Source organism: Phoenix dactylifera, unplaced genomic scaffold (assembly GCF_009389715.1).
Source record: "Phoenix dactylifera cultivar Barhee BC4 unplaced genomic scaffold, palm_55x_up_171113_PBpolish2nd_filt_p 000130F, whole genome shotgun sequence".
NCBI classification, from domain to species: Eukaryota; Viridiplantae; Streptophyta; class Magnoliopsida; order Arecales; family Arecaceae; genus Phoenix; species Phoenix dactylifera.
Genome location: NW_024067692.1, coordinates 60133 through 81091, shown reverse-complemented (window position 1 = coordinate 81091; position 20959 = coordinate 60133). Strand labels below are relative to the sequence as shown.

Sequence of the window (20959 nt, the reverse complement as noted above, 5' to 3'; positions counted from 1 at the left end):
TTTCCATCCGTCTCCAATAGCTAGAGTCGTAGCTGGGCGCTGGCCTGGGCAGTGGGCCATCAGGAAGAAAAGGATTTGGTTGGCTTGATACACGCCTGAAGCCACTCTCATCTTTCATCCCTTCTCTTTTTTGGTTTTGGTCTTGGTTTTCCTTCCCTCACATTACTCCTGACCCAGCCGGGCCATCAGGAAGAAAGGGGGATTGGAAATGGACTTCTTGGAGGGTGGAGATTCTTTTTAATTTTCTCCTCTCGGTTTCTTCTTCCCTCTTCCCTCTTGGGTGGTACAGAGAGAAAAGGAGGGAGGGGGTTCAATGGCTGCTGTGTGATGTTGCAGTCGCTGCTTGGGTACTCATTGGAAGGGGAGATGGTGGGATGGGACTTTTATTAATTAGATGGAGTGAATTTTCCATAATGCCCCTACTTTCTTTTATAGGGAGGCCTCTTTCTGGACAAATTCTTTTTTTTTACCTTGGCCATGAAGTGCCATGGGATGACCTTTTCCTATTCTGCACTTGCTTGACGGGGTAAATAGTATTGTCAAGCATTATCTCAGTTATTTAATCAGTTTCATGGCCCTTCTTTTAGAGTAATTATTTTTCTGTGCTCCCATTGAAGAGTTATATTAAATTAAAAAAGTTTCTTGTCTGTTTTTATTAGATTCATGCATCTTCGTTGAAATAGTGTACTTAATAGCTATCTATTTTCATATCATTTTTTAAGTATTTTATATTTATTAAAAAATTTATTATTAAAAAAAGGCCTCATTTATTGGATTCGCCTTAGGCCCCCAAATGTTTTGGGCCGCCCTTGCTTACTACCTGGTGGATAATATGTCAACCTGTTTCTCTTCTCACCCTGAAACCTTTCCATGTTTTTTTTTCAAGGTAAGCCACATCTCTTCACTATCTCTATAAAACTCAACCCTCTCCAAAATTCCAAAAAAAAAAATTAATATTTTAAAATATATATATATCTAAATATATTAGAAATTATCAGGAGAGAAAAAATTTAGGAAGTCCTGATCCTTTTAAGAATATTTCCCTCCATACATATAGAGAGAAAAATTTAAAATAAATTTCATCATTTTAGAAAGCTGTGTATATCTAAATATGTTAGGGATCACCATTTTGTCACTTTCAAAAATATTTCTCTCTACCCCAGTAGAGTAAAAAATAAAATTTGAAATAAATTTGGTGATTTTACGAAGTACTATATATCTAAATATATTAGAAATCATCATATATAGATTTTTTTTTTAGAAAGCCATATTTCTTTTGGGAATATTTTCCCCTATGCTACTAGACTTAAATACTCTTCTTAGTTTTTTTTAAAAAAAATTGAATTTACAATTATTTTATAAAGTCATTAACTAATTGATTGCATGTAGAAGTAAAAAATTGAAAAAAATAAAAATAAGTTCTTTTTTTTTGGGGGGGGGGGGGGGGCTCTTCTTACTTATTTCAGAAAAAAAATTATCGTAAAAAAAAATAAATTTTAGATTATTCTAAAAAAATATTAAATGGTTTAGAGTCCATGCACAAAAAAAAAACAAAAAAAAAATTTCTCCATGCACATAGAGGTAAAAAAATAAAAATAAATTTTATAATTTTAAGAAGCAACGTATATCTAATTATGTTAGAAATTGTCGCGCATAGGAAAAAAAAATTTAGGAAGCCATATTCCTTTCAAGAATATTTCCCCCAATGCATGTAGACTTAGTTCTTAAATTTTTTAGGAAAAAATCAAATATAGAGATATTTTAGAAAGCCATTAACTAATTCCATGCATGCAGAAAAAAATTTTCAAAAATATTTTAAATAAGCTCTAATTTGAGGGAGACTCTTCTTAATTATTCTAGAAAAAATATTGTAAGAAAAAATTGAATTTAGATTATTTTAGGAAAAAAATATTGGCCATTTAGAGTCTGTGCAAAAAAGAAAAACAAATTCAGAAATCTTTTTCTCCAATGCAAAGGTTAAAAAAATCAAAATAAATTTCATGATTTTAGGAAGCCAATTTTCCAATAAAGAATATTTCTCTCCACAAATTACTTATTATTTTAATTATAACTTGATATTTATAATTTCATTATCTTTCTACACATTGCTCAAGTATCATACTTGCAATATCTTAATTGCATTGCTTATAGGCACTGTATTTTGGTTAATATTAGGATAACTATGAGCACTAATACAGTGGAACTTCTCTTTTAGCACTGATACACAACTGCAAACGCAATCTCGTTGGCTAGGTTTCTAGAACTTATTCTTCATTTTCGAAACACCTTTGTTTTCATTTTTACCATCAGTAAAGCTTCACAAACATATATACATAAAACATAGCAACAAAAAATACGCAAATAGCAAATTACTAAGCATGTTTTAACTGTTATGGCTCTTCTTTGGGTAAAAGACTATTATAACTTTTTAGAAAGGCTTAAAGAAAGGGAAAAATGGGTGCACTTATCAATTCCCACATAACTGTCTGTTGATTATTCCAATAGACTATAGCAGTACATGCCCCTACAATAACTATACATTCCCTTTCCCACGTTAGTGCTCTCAAAAAGTAGATAGCACAAATAGTCACACAAGTGGTTGTTAATTAAAAAGCAACAGGATGTAAATTTGGCATTTAGTAGCGAAAGATGGTTTGATGTAATTTTCTCAGAAAAGTGGCTAAAGCATTGATAGCCACAAATTGTTTATACATGTACTGGTGATAGAAAACCAACACAAGGATCATGCACTTCCCTGCAATTCCTTGTGCCTAAGATGCCCCACCAAGTTTTCCCCAAAAAAAATTAAGAGAGAGATGCCCCACCAACTACTTCTCATTTACCATAAATAAATACATGAAACTGAAAATGGTTTCACAACAATCTGTTTGTCTATAACTGAATTTTGTTTAGTGTTCCACCATTTGTCTGATGATCCATGCATAACTATCTGGGAAGTGGAGCAGCAATGGTTTGACAGTGAGTTGAAGATGGTTCAGTAGGTACTGAAGATGGAGCAAATATTTTCCTCTCCACTGAAAAGCGATTGGACCCTCCCATGCTTTCAATGGACCTCATATATTCCGAGGCGTTGTTCTCAATTATCAATGCATCCTCCAGCTCCCGGACAATATCCACCATGCTGGGGCGGTAGGATGAGAAGGGCTCGGTGCATGCTAATGCAGCCTCTACCACCCTCCACATTGCCTCTGAATGGTACTGACCCTTTATACTAGGATCTACAATTTCTTCAATCCTTGATTCCCTAATGAATAGTTTTGCCTAGATACAAATAATGCATCAGTTAGAACTGAGCTTTGCAAGGCAAGATTTAAGATGGAAGATTTCGGTGCTGTAAAATGAACTGCTATATTTGAATGGAAAACATTTTGACTGCCAAAATCAATTATTCATTTAACTAAAGAAAACACAAAGTGGTGATTGTCACATGAGATGTACCGTCCATTTCTTATAACTAGCTAAACATCTAAAGGAATCATGCAGAACATCATATCATGGAGCATTTAAAAATTAATGTATTTGTGAAGTATGGTTCTGAAAGATGTCCAGCATATCCAGGTGATAATGTAGGACATTCACCTCACAGACTATAGGTTGGACAAGATATGCAAGTAGAAGGGTGGGAGTACCTCAAATCCTAGTATGATATTGATGGACAATCATATCCGATATTTGCCTTGAAGTCAAGAGGAGAGATCATACACAATGACCACATACATCATGAACAAGACAATGTTGGGTCAAAGTAGAAGCATGTTGAGATGATATGTGGAAGGAGCTCAAGAGTTGAAGGTGAAGTCTAGGGCTAGGTAAGCTCAACTCAAGCTTGGTTAGGGATACGAATGACAAGAGATAAGACCCTAAGCTTTGTGAAAGCATTGATCAACAGAAAGATTGCTATATCAGTGATCTCAACAAAAAATGCAAGATTGGCATAAATGGTGGAGCAACACAAGATTGAAAATGGGGGAGGGTAAGATGATGAAATGGTATGCAATTGGGTCAAAACATTGTCTCTGTGTGACAATGCGATTTCTAGTTCATGATGTTCACCACGGTGAACATGAACAAAAACAAATTCAGGTCATTTCTCCCAAGCATGGGAAAATAGAAACCTATGAAGGGCAGGTACAAGGAAAGAATTTCTACAAATTACTTAACATTCCCAGACTTCATTATGATTTCTGATATCCAAAAGGAGACTGCATGTCTTGTAAGAGTTGTGTAGGGAAACAATAACTAATGTCAATCATTTTTAAATTTGTGCTGCTTGTGTTTGCCAACCATCTTTGAATGAGTAGGATTTCTGTAAAAGGAGGAAGACACCAACTTTAAAAGCAAGTGTAGATCTGCAAGAAATCCATGTACAGTATAATTTTTGTCCTATCATCGTCTTGCCAGTCGGATTACAAGTTGTACAATGATAATTCTTGCTATCCAGCCAAAGATGCATATTTCAGACATGATGCATGTGCAAATAAAAATTGTCCACTTGCCACATGATTTTTTAGCACAGGAGAATCACATAGCTGAGATCTCTACTGCTAACCAGCAACATACTTGCAACCAAGGTTCGACGTACCGGTATCGAACCCCGTACCGATGCCGTACTAGCATAGGCGTACCGAGTATCAGTACGGTATGGTATGCGGTACGCCAGGCGTACCGACACTAGCGTACCGATACCGGTACCCATCGGTACCGGTACGGTATGCCCAGTACCGGCTGGTACCGATCGGTACAGCATACCATGCTTGCAACAATAGAAAATAAACCATGTAATAAACTTTAAAATAAGTGTTTGTAACTTACTCTGAAAAAGTGTTAGAAAGTGATGATTATAATACATAAAAAGAATGACCACAAGTTAAAAAAAAAAAGAAGAAATCATGTCTTGTACCGAGTTCTAAAGAATGGGAAAATGGTGTTATAAAGGAAAAGGGATTGAAAAAGAATGTTTTCTTTATTTCTTAGAAAAAAATGAAAAGCATTTTCTAAGTGCAGATGCAAAATATATTTTAAGAAGGATGGTCCCGTGCACAAGATTCCTACCATTGTAGGGCTGAGGAGGATCAGATGTATGTAGCCTTACCCTCACATGTGGAGAGGTTGCTTCCTTATTTCAAACTAATGACCTCCAGTGTATAATGGAGCAACCTTATCGTTGCTCCAAGGCTCACCCTTAGATGCAAAAAACATTTATTAGGGCAAAGTTATTCATAATGTTTTCTTGCAAATGCATATTCTAGCAAAATTATTCCATCAGAAAATGCTAAGACAAAGCAATTCTTCACCGGTTGCCTAGCTAGGAAGGCTGCAACTGCCAAAACTTCATTGTTATCCGAAGAAAACTTATCTTTGTAGCAAGCTTTATAAACAGAAAGTTCAGATATTATGTTCAGAAAGGAGTATGCACTTTTTTTGGGGGGAGGAACAAGTATATAAAACTTGAAAACCATACCCATTCAACTAAGCTCCACTCATTGCGTGGCCTGTGTATATTTAGAGGCTCTCTTCCAGTTATAATTTCTAAAAGAACCACTCCAAAGCTGAAGACATCACTTTTGGTTGATAGCTGCTGGGTCGAATAATATCTGCAATAAAACAATGTGAACATTACAACTTGTATTTATATTTCCATCTTCCAATAATTTTCTGGTCACTGAACATGACAGGTTTAGGAGAATATAATAAAGCTTTTGGTTTCAGATTTGTTATAACTTTGTGACTTGGTGGCCTAGCAATCATTCAGACTCAGAAGTTGCTTGATCACAACGCTAGAGTTTTGATCAGCTTGCTTCAAATTCTGTATCATCTTGCAATCAAACTCATGGGCTAAGCTGTAGTACACAGACCAACAGATGCTGCTTGGGAAAATGTTTTGGATATGGTTAAACATAATTCGAGCTTATTAGTGTGCAGCTGCAAGCAATGCAATTGCTTACCAGAGAGCTGAACTTGATTATGCAGCAGTATTTTAATAACTTAGATGACTCATAATAAAAAAAAATCCCAGAATTCAAGTACTCGAGACAACTGAGCATTCCATTTTTGAAACATAATCAAGACAAGAAAGTAGAAACTACTGTTGCAAAAGATTAGATGACAATTAAGATTGCCATCTGACTTATTAAATTTCAATTACTTTGATTTTCCAAACTTGGGTGCAGCAAGCGCCTTTCTCTACAGAGAGATACTGAGGTCAAAGAAGCTTGAGTTTTGAATGAATACAAAGAAGTTAAGCTTGACTTTTACAAAACAAATTGACTTGGAGCTTACAAAGAAAATACATAGATAACAGCAGCATTAACAACAAAATGCGAATGGAGAACACAAGAACACATGAATCTTTTTGAAAAGAACACATAGTTGGGACTCAAAGAAAGAAATTTTCCCATAAAGTGTCAACCACTTTCTTGATGGCTTAGGTACCAATGCTTGTAAAAACACATTCTCCCGAACTGTAGAACTTTCTTCAATGATAACAATAGGATCACTTCTTTACTTCAAGATAGGCAAATTATCATGCAAGGATAGCAGCATATAGTTATAGGCTTATAGCACTTTGCGAGTAAAGAATGTACCAGCCAATCCCTCTTCATCTAAAAGATGAAGGTTATTAGCCCATAAGAGGAGGCTGAGGGCCAGTGCAATCAATTTATCACCATCTTGTTACTCTCTTTTCAGTTTCAGTTTCAGTTTTTATCTAAAAGATATTAGTAAGTCAAAATGAACAAGTATTGAGAAAGCTTGCACAGTTAGTTTTTTAAAAAATTTTATGGATACCATTTGTGTTGGCAAAAGGCTTTGGACCAAGGTCCGCCGTACCGGTACCGGTCGGCGTACCGGTGGCAGCCCGGACCGGTCCGAACCGATCCCGTACCGGTCATTCAACAATAAACTACTGGTACCGAATTCCACACTGATCCGGTACCGGTCTCAAGCCAGACCGGAACGTTCCGGCCTGTACCGGCCGATACAGACCAGTACGGCAGACCATGCTTTGGATATTTGAACGTCTTTGGAGGCTTTATAGAAATAGGTAGTTAAAGCCACATATGGAATTAACAGAACCAGATCTGCAGCTCCTAGCAAACTTCTAAGAGAGATTGTAATGCAATGAACATCTTGATACGGGAACTAGATTAGAGGGAACCAATGGAGCTGGAGCTATTGAAGTTTAAAGGAAAAGGGCCAAACCAGGTCATGTTTAGTGGTCTGTTTTTTTTTGCATCTAGTTTGTGAAATCAAACATGCAATGAACCTTGTTTACTTAGGTGAGACCAGGCATACGGGTTAAGAGATCAACCCATATGATGGGACTTAAGCGAAAGTCATTTTCAGGTTGGAAAACCTATTTTAAGTTTTATAGAAGCCTCACAGAATCTTTGTTCAGTTGTCAAAAGAAGATTAGAAATTCAGTCTTGAACAAATGTAATATTGGATGTTCTTCTTGATAGTCACTCTTTTTGGCCCGAGTTAGGCCTTATAAAGTGTTACAGCAGTTGTTATACTCCTCGTAACCCGACGTCCAAAGTTTGAATCTTCTCCTTGTTGGAGAGAAAGCTTTAAGGTACAAACTCTTCTATGACTATACTTGATATACTTATCAGCTCCAGTTGACTTCAATATCAATCCACTATAAGATATCTCAAAACATGAGCAAGATACAAAATCAGAACATAAGAGTAACATCTAATGAGGGCTTAAGAATGTGAGTTAAAAAGAATATCTATAGAAAGTTTCTTTCAACCATCTAAGAAAAAATATATAAACTTACTCTGGATCCAGGTATCCAGCAGTTCCCCTCACTTCCAGAGAAGCACCACTGTCTCCCTCTTGTGGTGCATATTTAGAAAAGCCAAAATCGGCCACCTTGCCACACATGGTGTCATCTAAAAGAATGTTGCTTGACTTTACATCCCGGTGTATGATGCACCGTCCAACAAAAGTGTGCAGATACATTAAGCCTGAATTATATTAGAAAATAAAACTAGATGTCAAACTATTTTTTACTTACCAATACAGAAAAGGATTTAAAAACCATCCATATATTAAAAGTTAAACAATTAAAGAACAAAACTTGCAAATACCAATTAAAGTTTCCAAAGGCTTGCCTGTTTGCCAGGTCTAGAGTGTACACATACAGTTGGTTTGAATATATATCTGTTCAGACAACTTGTGACCGTTAAGCAGTCTAAGAGAACATAATGGACAGCTTAATCATAAGAAATAAATGTTATTGAAGATTGACCTAGACACTGAAACACTATGCTGACTTAAACGAATATTATATAAAACCTAAAATATGAGTTAATTTGATCAAATTGTCATCTTTTTTTCATCTTTCTTTGATGAAAGGACAGGTTAACCCACCAGTTTATTAAGATAATAAGAAGTTCTGGGTAATCCTATTTTGGTGATTAAGAAACATGTGAATATTATCAATTTATCACAATTGGTAAATGAATCTACATTTACAACTGGCTAATAAACTAGCTGTCTGTACCGTACATGACATATACTTTATATCATAAAAAATTCCAAAGATGGACCATCAATAAATCATTGATTTTAATAGCTTCACCATAATAAATTTATGTAGGCACATATCCCATACCATATAGCAAAGAGATATTTCTTGAATTTTTCAGGAAGAGTAACATGAGCTAATTCATTCACCACCTCTAACACAAAAGAGTAGAAATGATTTTATGAGTTCATTTATCATAAGATGAACAGGAAGGCAACGAGAACGTTAAGATACAGTGAAGACTTGAAAGCAAATTTAAAATGAATAGAATGAACTTAAAGGATAAACCGGCAAAGAAATAATTGAGATGGCATGCCATGTGCAAGATAGGAAAGAGGTATGGACAAGGACAAGGCTTGATTCATGTTACTCAGATTTTTTTTTTGATTCTACTTTTATAATATTGAAAAGTATGAAAGAATTTTTTTTCTCAACATGAACTTATTCCTTCTGTCTTTCTACAGTTCAATTAAAAAAAGAAAAATATCAAAGGCAATATTAGATGTTTTGTGAATATCCAGCCAAAAATTATAACGGTATCTAGCAATTAGAAGTCAGCAAAATTTACAAGATTGACCTTCCACCGCCTATACCCAATATGATCAAGTAGAAAAGTAAATCAATAGGAGGATACTTACCTCGTGCAGCACCAAGAGCAATTGAGAGTCTGGTTGGCCAATCAAGAGCCTTTCTTTTGGCTGCCTCCCCTGTAAACAAAGAAAATCATGATTAAGAAAAAGAAAAATATAAGGAGAAGGCAAATTGAAGTTAAATAGTCCTTCATCAGAAGATAACTACCATAGAGACGATCTTGTAGTGAACCATTAGACATGAAGGGATAAACTAGAATTTGTTGATCATTTTCACAGCAGTATCCAAGAAGTGGGACCAAATTCTCATGCCGAATAGTCGAAAGAAGGTTTACCTGGGGAAAATGTCATAGCAAAGAATGCTTAGAGTAAGTGTGCTCTTTTGGTTAAGATATTGATTGCACAAAGTTGTCAGGAGGTAACTGAAAACCAAAACTCATTCAGGAAAGTAGAAAAAGCACTCATCATGACCACCATCCCATTAGGTAGTAGTGGTATAGGAATATAAAGCAATCAATATGGAACCTAGCAATGACAGACACTCCCAAGTTCCAAGACTCCTACTAATGCCAGATTTGGCTGATGCACCAAAAGCATGCACCTAAATTAAAGATGCTCGTATGTTCATAATAAGACTACATTGTATAGAACCCAAGAATAATATAAGCTTAACTCTCTGTAGTTAAAGAACGCAAAACTGTACCCCCCCCCCAACCCAAAGTATACAACTAAAAGAAAGATGCTCTATAATTTTTTTTTACCTCATTATCAAACTCACGGGTTCCCTGAGTGGAGGTGGCTGATCGAACCTTTACTGCTACTTCTTGACCATGTGGCAGAGTACCACGGTACACAGCTCCAAATCCACCCTCTCCTATCAAGGTTTTGTAGTGGCATGTGGCATTATCAATATACTTAAGAGAGAACTGCTGTACCACAGGGCTTGAATGAGGGTCAAGAGTGCTGGACTCTGAGAAAACTGGATCTGCATGTATGAAGGTGTTTCACATAAAAAGAGAGCATCAATTTAAAAGCGATAAAATCATAAAACAGACCAACTAAATCTACAACCGACATGGTAACCAAGGGGTGCTTGAACATTGTAAAACATCCAGAGGGCTGTAATTCTAAAATATACTTGAAAGTATATTTAATTTGCATATACGAAAGTATGATATTAGGAAACAAAGAAAATGTCAAATCTTGGAAAAATGTAGATACCTACTCAAAAGTTGGAAAGGATCTGGGGATAGATGTGAAAGTGATTGATTTATTCATTGTTATCATAAAAACTTATTCAGTTGAGTCAGCTATGGAGCACAAGCATATGCAAGCAAATCTCCTCGGCAACAAGCTCTAAATAAGCAGCACCTAGATATGGCAAAGAAGAATGATGCAAGATTGTCCCTGAAAGGACTCAAACTATGGTAGAAAATGCATCAGAAAAGAGAAAAGATGTTATCGATCCTGACACTTTGGTAGCTCAGACATGCACAATGCACAAACACAGGGCCCCATGCTAGTCAACTCCTGCCAAAAGTCCATCATGAATGAATAAAATACTTTACAGCAAGCATCTTGGAAAGCAGCTGTTGCATAAGTTGATATCCTGGAGCATGTCTTGACTGGACATGGTGGCTGAGTAATCCCACATGTCATGAGCCGTCATGAACTTTTCTAGGCAAAGCCAAATAGAAGGAGCCATTCATCGTGATGTAATAGCCATGATATGGTTATCTACTATTGGCCACTGCACTCTTTGGATCACCATCCGGGGTAGGCTTGGGGTCTGTGCCATCAATATGGCCCCACATATCTCTACCATGAAGATACATCTTGAGAGTCATGGACCATGCTTAATAGTTAGTATGGTCCCTCCGACTTAACATCAAACCCTCCAATAACATCACTAACGCCATGATGCAACGAATGTTAACACTCAAAAAGAAGAAAGGAAGGCCAGACAATCACTAAGCACATGGTGAAGAAAGATGCTCAATAATGGCTTCAAAACAAAGGATCAGCTAGTGTATCAACAGTGGCTAAATTTGGAGGAATATGGCCTCAATATGATGCATACAAAGGTGGATGTAACAGCACAAAAGATGAGGGCTGAAATATGAGTGAGAACCAGCAACAAACGACAATTGATGTGCTAGCTGTAGTATAGCTGCAATACCACTCCAAACAATAGGTAAGCAGTGACTGAGAACACGTAGTGAGCGCGGTGTCAATTACATCAGATATAGCAGAAAGCAATGCTGCAGAAATATTACTAGAAACCACATAGAACCACATAAGGATAAGATCAAACAGTTGACATGCAACATAATGACAGCACCAGCAATTCAGCAACAAAGCAGCAACAGTGACATAACAACTACAGCAATAACAGATGAAAAAAAAAGGGACTGATCTGAGCACAAATAGATCTGCAAATAGATCTGTGCAAAGATGATTGATATGTTGGAAGTTTGGGGATGCTCTCTTGGTAGTTTCAAGACCGATCCAAGCACAGCTGGACTGATTCAATTTAATAAGATGATAGTGGTCTAATGTTGTCTAGGATGATTTTCATGGAGGCCCTGATACCATGATAGAAGAGCTAAACATATAAGAAAATTGAGTTACTCAACATGGAGCAAGAGCTCAAGATATATATACATATATGTCTATACATACATACATACATAGAGAGAGAGAGAGAGAGAGAGAGAGAGAGAGAGAGAGAGAGAATGTGGTCACCCATCACCACCATGCCAAGCTGTACAAGAGAAATAAAAGATAACTATATATATAGATTAGGTCCAAGTTACACATGATGTAACTCTTACAGAGTCGCACCATTTTTTGGAATTGAATAATGAGGGTCCTACATCAATAATCTAAGCTACTGAATGTGATCTACGATCACTAACTGCTTATTTGCAAAAATCATATGATTTTGAGACCCTGAGCCTATGCATCAAGTGGTCAATTGTTTGTGTTATTTAAACCATTCAATTTTTGATCACTTGATACATAGGCTAGGAATCTCCAAATCATTAGTGTGTATACAGTTTAAAAATAATAGACCATATTCAATGACACAGATCAAGGTCCGCCGAACTAATACTAGGATCCGTACCGATTGGCAGACAACTCGGTATGGTACTGGTTCGTTACCGTACCGACACATGGTATGCTTGGGCGTACCAGTTCCGTACCGGCATGCCTATTTTTTTGAAATTTTTTAAGTTGATTTAATTGGTAATCAATTTTTTGAACATTTTCAATGATTTTAAGTCCAATTTGATACTTTTTGATATTTTTTAATATTTTTTGATGTTTCTATATTTCCGATTTAACCTGAATGAAGTATATGATTGTTTTAAAATGATGCAAAATATAAAATAATTAGTAAAATGCTGCATGCTATAAGAAACAATATGAAATATTCTCAATTCAAGTAGTAAGATAAAAAATATAAAATAATACAATCAATTACATATATTTAAAGTACAACATACATATTGATATCTAAAATCTCGTCGAGTGGCGATGCCTCTCGTAGATATCCAGATTATTAGCATAGTCGGAGACACATCAGCCTACCCCTCTAACCAAATGGTATTGTAGTCTTGTATGTTCATCCCATAAGGAACACGCTCTAGGTTATAAGCACTCTCGAATCTCTTGCTAAAACTCTGGCTCTGAAAGGTGTCCTCTATCCAATACACTGGCTAATAAAATAGCTGTGAAGGAGCACATTCGAATAAGCCGGCAGCAAAATTCAATTTGTAAGATGCTCCGAGCTGCACAGGATAGTAGCCACTAGAAGGTACCTCGAACGTACATATCCATATCCGTATCAGTATGGATCATAGGCTGCTTGTGGTTGTGGGTAATAGGATCCAGACTCGAAACTTGATACATCTAAAAATTCTACTCCACGTGCGAGATCATCTGCAAGCTGCATCATGTCTTTCTGAATGACCTCGAGGAGCCCGTCTCCTATATACAATTGAATCCTCGCGGGCTTCACCAAATTATGCACCATGATCTCTAGCTTGTGTAACATGCGTAAACTAGGACTCACCAGTGAATCGAAGACCACACTGTAGCATAAACGGTGGTCTCATGTCCTCTCCTCTCTTTTTGGTCGGCAAATCCATGACTACTAGAACTACTACTCCTGGTCTCTTAATCTGAGTGAACTGGCTCTTCCTCCATATTCTCCATTGGGGCTGTAGGTACCTTTTGTTTTCTTTTTTTGGTGTATTGGGCAGCTGCCTTTTTTACTCTTCGTGCTACTCGCTGCTTTCTTACCCTTCGTGCCACTCGCTGCTTGCTTATCCTTTGTGCCACTTGCTGCCTGCTTATCCTTTGTGCCACTCTTTGTCTGCTTATCCTTTGTGCCTCTCTCTGCCTGGACATGTTGGAAGGATGTATATCGCCCTCCTGACCAAATTGATGTTGGGATCCCCGCACGCCGTAGAAAAATCAGAGATGCAGCGGAAGAGGCATGCGCGGATCCGTTCATCGCATAACGTATTTTAAAACCGACGTTCGTAGATAGATTAGGATTAAAACTTTTTTATAAGATTAGGAAGATCAGATCTTTATCTTGTACGGATAGACGATCACCGCAAACTTTTAATCGTGGTATTTGTTGGAAGGTTCGCTTAAAGCCGTACACGTGTCCGGCCTCTATGGATATCCACACGAGGCAGAGAACCAATCCAAATGCCTGAATCTCCCCGGGGCGCTAGCTCCCTTGCAGAGATTTGTTTTGATGGTTGAAATTCTCTCTTTTGAATCAACTCTTGATTGCCTTAGAGAGGTGGAAGAAGGACTAGAAGGGGAGAACCAGATTCACCCTTCTTGCTACCTTTTTATTTTGGTGGAAGAAGGAATTAGATGGAGGCCACCAACACCCATTTTCTTTATTCCCTTACGGCTGGAAAGAGAGACCTTCTCTCTTGTATTTCATGGCACAAAAGAGGGATGAGGAGAGAGATATCACGGCTGAATGGAATAGCCTAAAATCCCTTAAGGGGTCCGCCCCTTATTTCCTCTCTTTGGGCGTGTGGAGCTCCTAAATTTTAGGAGCTCCATCCTTATCTCCAAGGAGGGGCGTACGCCCCTCCCTTTGTGCCGCACATAAGGAAAAAGAGAGGAGGGGCCCTCTTGTGTGCACTTAATCCTCCTCCAAGGAGGATTAGATGGCCCCTCTTTAAGTGAGTCCTAATCTAATTAGGTCTCCTTTAATTTATAAATCAATTTGGACTTATCCATAAGAGTCCTAATCCAATTAGGACCCAATTGGATCATGACTCAATTTGAACTCTTCAATCCTAATCTAATTAGGAGTCATCTTGATTTATTAAATCAAAATTAATTAGGACTTTAGGAATCCTAATCCAATTAGGACTCATTTAGTTTTAGTCCTAATCCAATTAGAACTTTAGAAATCCTAATCCAATTAGGATTCTAATAATTTGAAGTCCTAATCTAATTAGGACTCTAGGAGTCCTACTCCAAGTAGGACTCTTATTTAATAAGATCAAGCCCAATTAATTAAATCCAATTGATTCAATTAAATTGCAATCCAATTATAATTATTCCTTCTTCAACTCACTAACTCTTAGTAGGTTAATCAATTATCAATCAAATTGACAATCTTGAACTATTGTGATTCCAAATCATAATTCAACCATCGGATCGGTCAATACCTCTAATATGTGTGACCCCATAGGTTCTATTCTGTCTGGTAGTGAGATATATTGTGATCCCTATCACAATATCATTGAAACTCCTTTCAATGGGTTGGAACAATTCCAACTATTCTCATTCGGGTTCACTGATCATCAAGTGAATGCCTTTGAGTCTCACAATCCATCAATGACACCTAGTAGCATGTAGCGGCAACCCAGCAGAATGGAATGATGAACCTCTAAGTGCAGTTATCGTATGAGACAGTCCTTATATCGTAGATCCCTACAGGACGGAGGAATAACTCGTCAAACCCCATCATCTGTTATATATCAAGATTTATTCGACTTAAGTTCGAAAGTGGAAAACTCCTTTTCCACTGTACATACTATCCTGGCCGAGGTCTTATAAACTCAGTCTTATAAATCATATAGGATCACTTCTTATCTACCAAGATCGATAGATTCCATGTAGGTGCATACCCTACTCCTACAGTGAACCTACTGCATCCAATCTACACCACAAGAATCCATATGGCTGGAGACCATGTATACGTGCAGTCAAACTACAGCAACCTCACTATGAATAGCCGAAGCACCGCAAGTTAAAGAACTAGTCACACTACTGCAACATCAAGCAAGTCACTGACGAGTGGCTAGACATCCATGTGACTTCTTGTTTTTGGTCACACTCAGTCCTCTTGTTCTCTAACAAGCACCTGCACTATCACTTCAGTGTCCCTACACTGTGCACTTGAAACTCGTCCACCCAAAAGAAAAATGATTTGTACACTAATCTCATCGGATCAATCACCATCCTCGTGATGATCTATCGATCAGAAGCATTTAAGAATTAATCACCAATGACACATAGCTCAAATTCTCAACTCTTGAGGATATGCATCATCATCTTATTAATTTTTTGGACGATTCATAGACACATACACAATATGAATGAAAAAGATGCCCATTTATTATTCAATAATAATAAAGTCAAGTATAAAACTATATCTCAGAATTAATAATGTGTCAGCCAGATTGGCTTCTAGGGCATACATCTAACAGTCGACTGGGTAGTAATGGCCTCATCTAAGCATCTTTCGATCATATCTCTAAGAGGAGTCATATGGTGATCGCCTCTCCTATAGCTATGGCAGATCAGCTGGAAAGAGGCGTGGAATATTGCTCTCTGCCCATGGTCCTGCATCGACCCTAGCCTCGCTGACTACGAAACTGGCCAGTCATGGAGGCGATCCTTGCTCATCAAGCTACATATATTTTTCGAGCTCCGTGAGCATGCATTAAAGGATACTTATGTCTCAATTTTTTTCAAATTTAGACCTAGGCCACTGTGCGCGTGATCGCATCAAAACTTGAATAAATGGACATCAAATTTTGCTGGAGAGTAGCTTGCATGCTCCTAAATACACTTCTGATTTTATATTTTTTAATTTTATTTTTTATATATATATTTTAAAAAAGTATATATAATTTTAAAATTAAAAATTTTATGTCATCGTATAGATCATCTGTAGATCTATAACATATAGTAAAATCAAGGCCAAATAGAAAATTTTGGCATGAACTCTCTTTATTTTGCAAATTTCGAGCTATTTTTTCAAACAAAAAAAATAGAGAGAATGAGATAGGAGAGAAAAAGTACACCTTATTTAGGCTTGGATCTTTCTTCAATCGCACTGAATTAGTGTGATGTCGCAAATTGGAGGGAAGAAAAAGTTGGTGGAACTTCCAAAACAAACTACTGGAAAGGACAACACTTGTTTTTAACAAAAAAAAGTAGAGAGGGAGTAGGCCCGGTTTCGAACCGGGTCGACTCAGCGCGAACCATCCGGTTCACACTGAGTTCAAATGGAGCCAGCCAGTTTCGAACGGTTCCGGCCGGTTCGGTCTGCTTCGGACCGGCCGATTCCGGTCGGTTCGGAACTCGTTCCGACCGGTTCGATGCCGGAAACAATTCGAATAGGCAAACCGATCCGGTTTTCCATCGGGTTGGGTCGGTATGGGCCGAACCAGGCGGTTCGGTCTAGTTCGGCCTACCCTGACATGGATTATCAATGTGGAATCCACATTGTTCAATTCAAAAAGGTTGTAACTCTATAAGAGTTACACCAGGCATAACTTGATCCTAATCTTTCTATATATACATACATACATAACATCAACTATCAATTAGTGGTACAACTCCTGGGTAAGGCAACTTTAAGCAAGAGAAGGACCTTTAATAAATCTAGAAGGGCATTTACCAGTATAAGATCAGGCAACCAGAGAGAAACACTCCAAGCTTCCCTTAGACTCGGAAAGATTCTAGACAAAATTGAAGATGAGATTTGATATAAGGGATTATGTTCATCTACCTACCAGTTCATGAAAGAAAAACATAAGCATGGGCAGGGAAATAGCATCATGCAATTATTTGTTATCATTCAGGCTGAAGTAATACCATACCCTTTTTCCCTTTGACATTTTCACACCATAAATTCTTATGCTACATTTCAGAACAACTGAAAATGACTAATAAAAGTTGAGAAAACCTGATAATCTTAATCTGAACATATCTTGCATCACCTTCTACAAGTTTCTTATTTGAGCTTGAATCGAAAAGGTGAAGTTTTGGTGAACATACTCTTTATAATTGGGAAACTTCGCTTATCAGGTTGGCGTGCACGTCTGTGGAAACAAGTGAAAAATATTCCAAGCACAAGAGTAAAGGCCACAGATCCTCCAGCAACAGTACTTATCAAGTAAACAGTTCGTTGAGAAGACTCTGGGTGACAATGATCTCGATCAGCACAGCTTTCAGAACTGACAATCATAGTTAAGAGGCATATGAGACAAAAAACAATATGTTGCCCTTTAATTTGCTGATATAACATAACTCTGGGTAGTTTGCATACCCTATAGTAAGATTCGCCGTCACTAAGGCAGGCGGGAGTTCACTGCTTAAGTGTCGGTTGCACCCGATATACCTAAAAATGGACAATTTAAATTGTTAAGCTGAACTCTTTTTGTTAAAAGACAATTTCCATAAACATAGTCCTTGTCTTACGTAAAAAAGGAAAACAGAGAAACATGATTCAATTCTTCTTCTCATTACAGTAATATAGACCTGGTTTAGTCATGGACCCAATTGCCATATTTGAGACAGAAAAATGAAGATAAAAGAATATGTCACCATCATACAGTTTTGATAAATGGTGGAGAGAGGCAAAAGATTCCGGAATGGACCCTGTGAAGTTATTGTTCTGCACATCCCTGCACGTAGAATGAACTATTGGATTCAGAGAAAAGAAAAAAAAAGTCAAATATGATAGCTCCTCTAATTCTCAAAAAAAAAAAAAAAAGATCTCGACAATCAAAAATAGTCAAACGTACAGCTCCTCTAATTCCGTTAGGTAACCAATGGCTGTAGGAAGTGGCCCTTGCAAACTCTTCGATGACAGATTCCTGAGTATATATGAGATTGTTTGCCATTTAGCATTCGGTAGTCAGAAACTAGAATGTAGCTTACAAAGTTCTAATGAAGAAGATGTAGAAACAGCATACATTACAATCAACAAATCTTAAGTGCAAGCAAAGTAGGAAAATGCGGTAATATGGAAGCATGAATCTGTGATGTGTAGGAGGCACTTACAGCTTAGTGATGACAATCATATTATTCCTCTTCTCGCAGGTCAAACCTTCCCAAGGAGAAGGCAAGCACGGGTCCCCATGCCATTTCTCCAGAATTTTGTTTCCTGGGTTTCTCACCAGCAACTGATTCCTCAACTCCTTCGTCGCATCCACTATAAAAATTTGTGCCAGTACATTAATTATTCAAATGGTTAGCAAGAAAAGCTAAGGTCAACTTTAGAAAGTGTCTTGTATCGAATTCCAGCATTTTACTTCTTAAATTTTCTTTATGAAATTATCATTGTTTTCAGATGCAATTCCTATCAACTTCCTATGCAAATGAGATTGTATCCACCGGCCTAATATGTACATACACCCTACACTAGCCACCAAATTCTATTCCATCACTGGCATACAAAATTTACAATACATTGTTTATGTGAATTTACTCAACAATTTTGTGAGCAAAACTTAATTCCAGTTTTCACAACCCTGATTGATCTCATAGTCTTTTCCTTTGTTGAGATGATAAAATGCTAACCTAATTAACAACATGGATCCTTCTACCAAAACTATCTCCCTCAAACAAGAAATGTAGCTCAATTATTCAGCTTTTGTCAGTAATGTCATTAATTTTTCTGAAAAAGGAAGACTATTAAATCCTGAAGTCCGTGTTCCCTGATCATTGCATGTTTTGAGCCATGAATGAGTTTTTGTTAACAAAAGATAATGCGCTCTTTTTTTTTTCTGAGAGCAAGAGAGAGAAAGAGTTAATGTTGGAACTATCTCGACAGAAAAAATTAAAAATGAATTAGCCAGTAGTTCACCAGTCTGTGGACTCCACGGCACAAACCCAATCTTCACGAAAACATATCCTGTAGAAAAAAAAGGCTACTCGCTGTACAGCAATGAAACAAAATTTACTATATGAAACCAATTCACAAGGTGATCGCAACCAATTAACCCTGGCCTCATAAACATACTAGCTAAATGCAAACCTTTTGATTTTCCTTATAATTTGCCATATCTATCCTCAGTAATCAGCAAAATTTAAGAATGATTACAAATGATTGTTACGCATCCAAAAGACAGCCAAGATATATCCTGATACCTTTTTGAATGCATCCAATGTTAATTGACATATCCTGAAATTCCTCAAGCATAATCTCTCATCAATTCATCAACCACTAACCTTTTTTATCCATGAAATTTTTTCAACATGCCCATAATTATGAACTTCTAGCCCTTATAAGAATCCAGCCCTACGCGGCTATAACTCAGAGAAGGCATAACCAAAACATTCAAATTCTCCAAGTTAGCTATCATCAATTTATCATAAATTCCAAAAAAAAAAAGAAAACATCTCAAACTTGGGAAACAAACAATAACATGTAAGCATGATCAAAAAGGAGTTGTAACTTTGTGACCTGGCCGGTCATCACCACAGGCTCGTTGAACCAGAACCAGGAGAAGAAAACAAGCGATCCCCGCAGCCATCTTATCTACAAAATCGCCATGGCCGGCTTCCCACCATAGCCCCAGCTCTGCGATAACAAAACAAACACTACACGATCTCAAAAACCCTCTTCGCGATACATTCCACAAAGCATCAGTTTTTCGGATTCAAACCCCCTTCGCCGCCGCCTCCGGGCTGCCGGAGATCACCGAAACAATCAGAGCAAGAAGCTCTTTCGATCTGCCTCGGTGTGGCTCCGATCGCCGTCGCTTTCCCTCGGTCGCCGGCCTAAGCTGCCGAAGGTCCACTCCAGAGGAAGAGACGAAAGAGTCTCTGTGGGTTAAGTCGCGGAGAAGTCTCTGGGGGTGATCGCATCTTAGCACCTGTCAACTGTTAAATTTCGGATCTTTATCAGTCAGGTGGTCAAAAACATAAAAGTTGGTGTTCGACGTACTTGAAGGAAAAGTTCCGTCTTTGACCAAAAAAAAGAGGGAAAAGTTCCGTGATAGAAGGTACGCACGGGACCTCTCGGCCCCCACTAATGCACAGGAAAAAATAACAAATTAAGTAAAAACCAATATATATAACAATAAATAAAAAAATAATATTAACTTAATTGTGCATATTGTTTCATGGTTCGATTGATCTACCAGCTCAACAGTGGATCTGATCCATTTAAAATTTCACAATATTACTCGATGCGATAGATTGTGGACTTTGCAATCTTTCACAGGTATGCATTTTCTTTACTTCCATTGCATCGTGGAGGTAAAAGAAGACTACAATAGCATCAACGTGAGGCACAACATTTTGATCCGTTGGAAGAAGGTTGCTTGTTTAATGATATTGGATGCCTCTGGATGTGTTCTAAATACAGCTATACTTCCCTACTAAGCTCTCTAATTTCATGGGGTGGTATGGTATTAGCACAGTGCATATGTGGATATATGTGGGTGTCAATTGAGGTCCTAGGTATCATTCAGTCAATTCTTCTACATGGGACAAATGAGATGAGCACGGGGAGGGCTAGTTGGGC

At 37.5% G+C, this 20959-nt stretch overlaps 1 protein-coding gene across 1 annotated transcript; it reads right to left on the bottom strand.

The window, feature by feature from the left end:
* Positions 1-2602: 2602 nt before the first annotated feature.
* On the bottom strand, positions 2603-20332 carry LOC103714442 (nodulation receptor kinase-like). The gene is made up of 13 exons (XM_008801686.4): positions 20097-20332; positions 19895-20011; positions 18490-18640; positions 18231-18302; positions 18039-18110; positions 17753-17824; positions 17482-17660; positions 9906-10129; positions 9353-9479; positions 9193-9261; positions 7802-7991; positions 5483-5615; positions 2603-3282 (listed from the first exon to the last, which is right to left on the bottom strand). The coding sequence occupies exons 2-13, from the start codon at positions 19962-19964 to the stop codon at positions 2947-2949; spliced, it is 1695 nt and encodes a 564-aa protein (XP_008799908.2). The 5' UTR covers positions 19965-20011; positions 20097-20332; the 3' UTR covers positions 2603-2946.
* Between the last annotated feature and the right edge of the window lie 627 nt (positions 20333-20959).

Coding starts and splice junctions, on each gene's coding strand:
- LOC103714442 (XM_008801686.4), bottom strand. CDS start 19,964: ATGGCTGCGGGGATCGCTTGTTTTCTTCTCCTGGTTCTGGTTCAACGA. Junction 9,262..9,352: donor ACTACAAGATCGTCTCTATG/GTAGTTATCTTC, acceptor CTTTGTTTACAG/GGGAGGCAGCCAAAAGAAAG. Junction 3,283..5,482: donor AGTGGAGCTTAGTTGAATGG/GTATGGTTTTCA, acceptor ATTTGTATCTAG/GCAAAACTATTCATTAGGGA.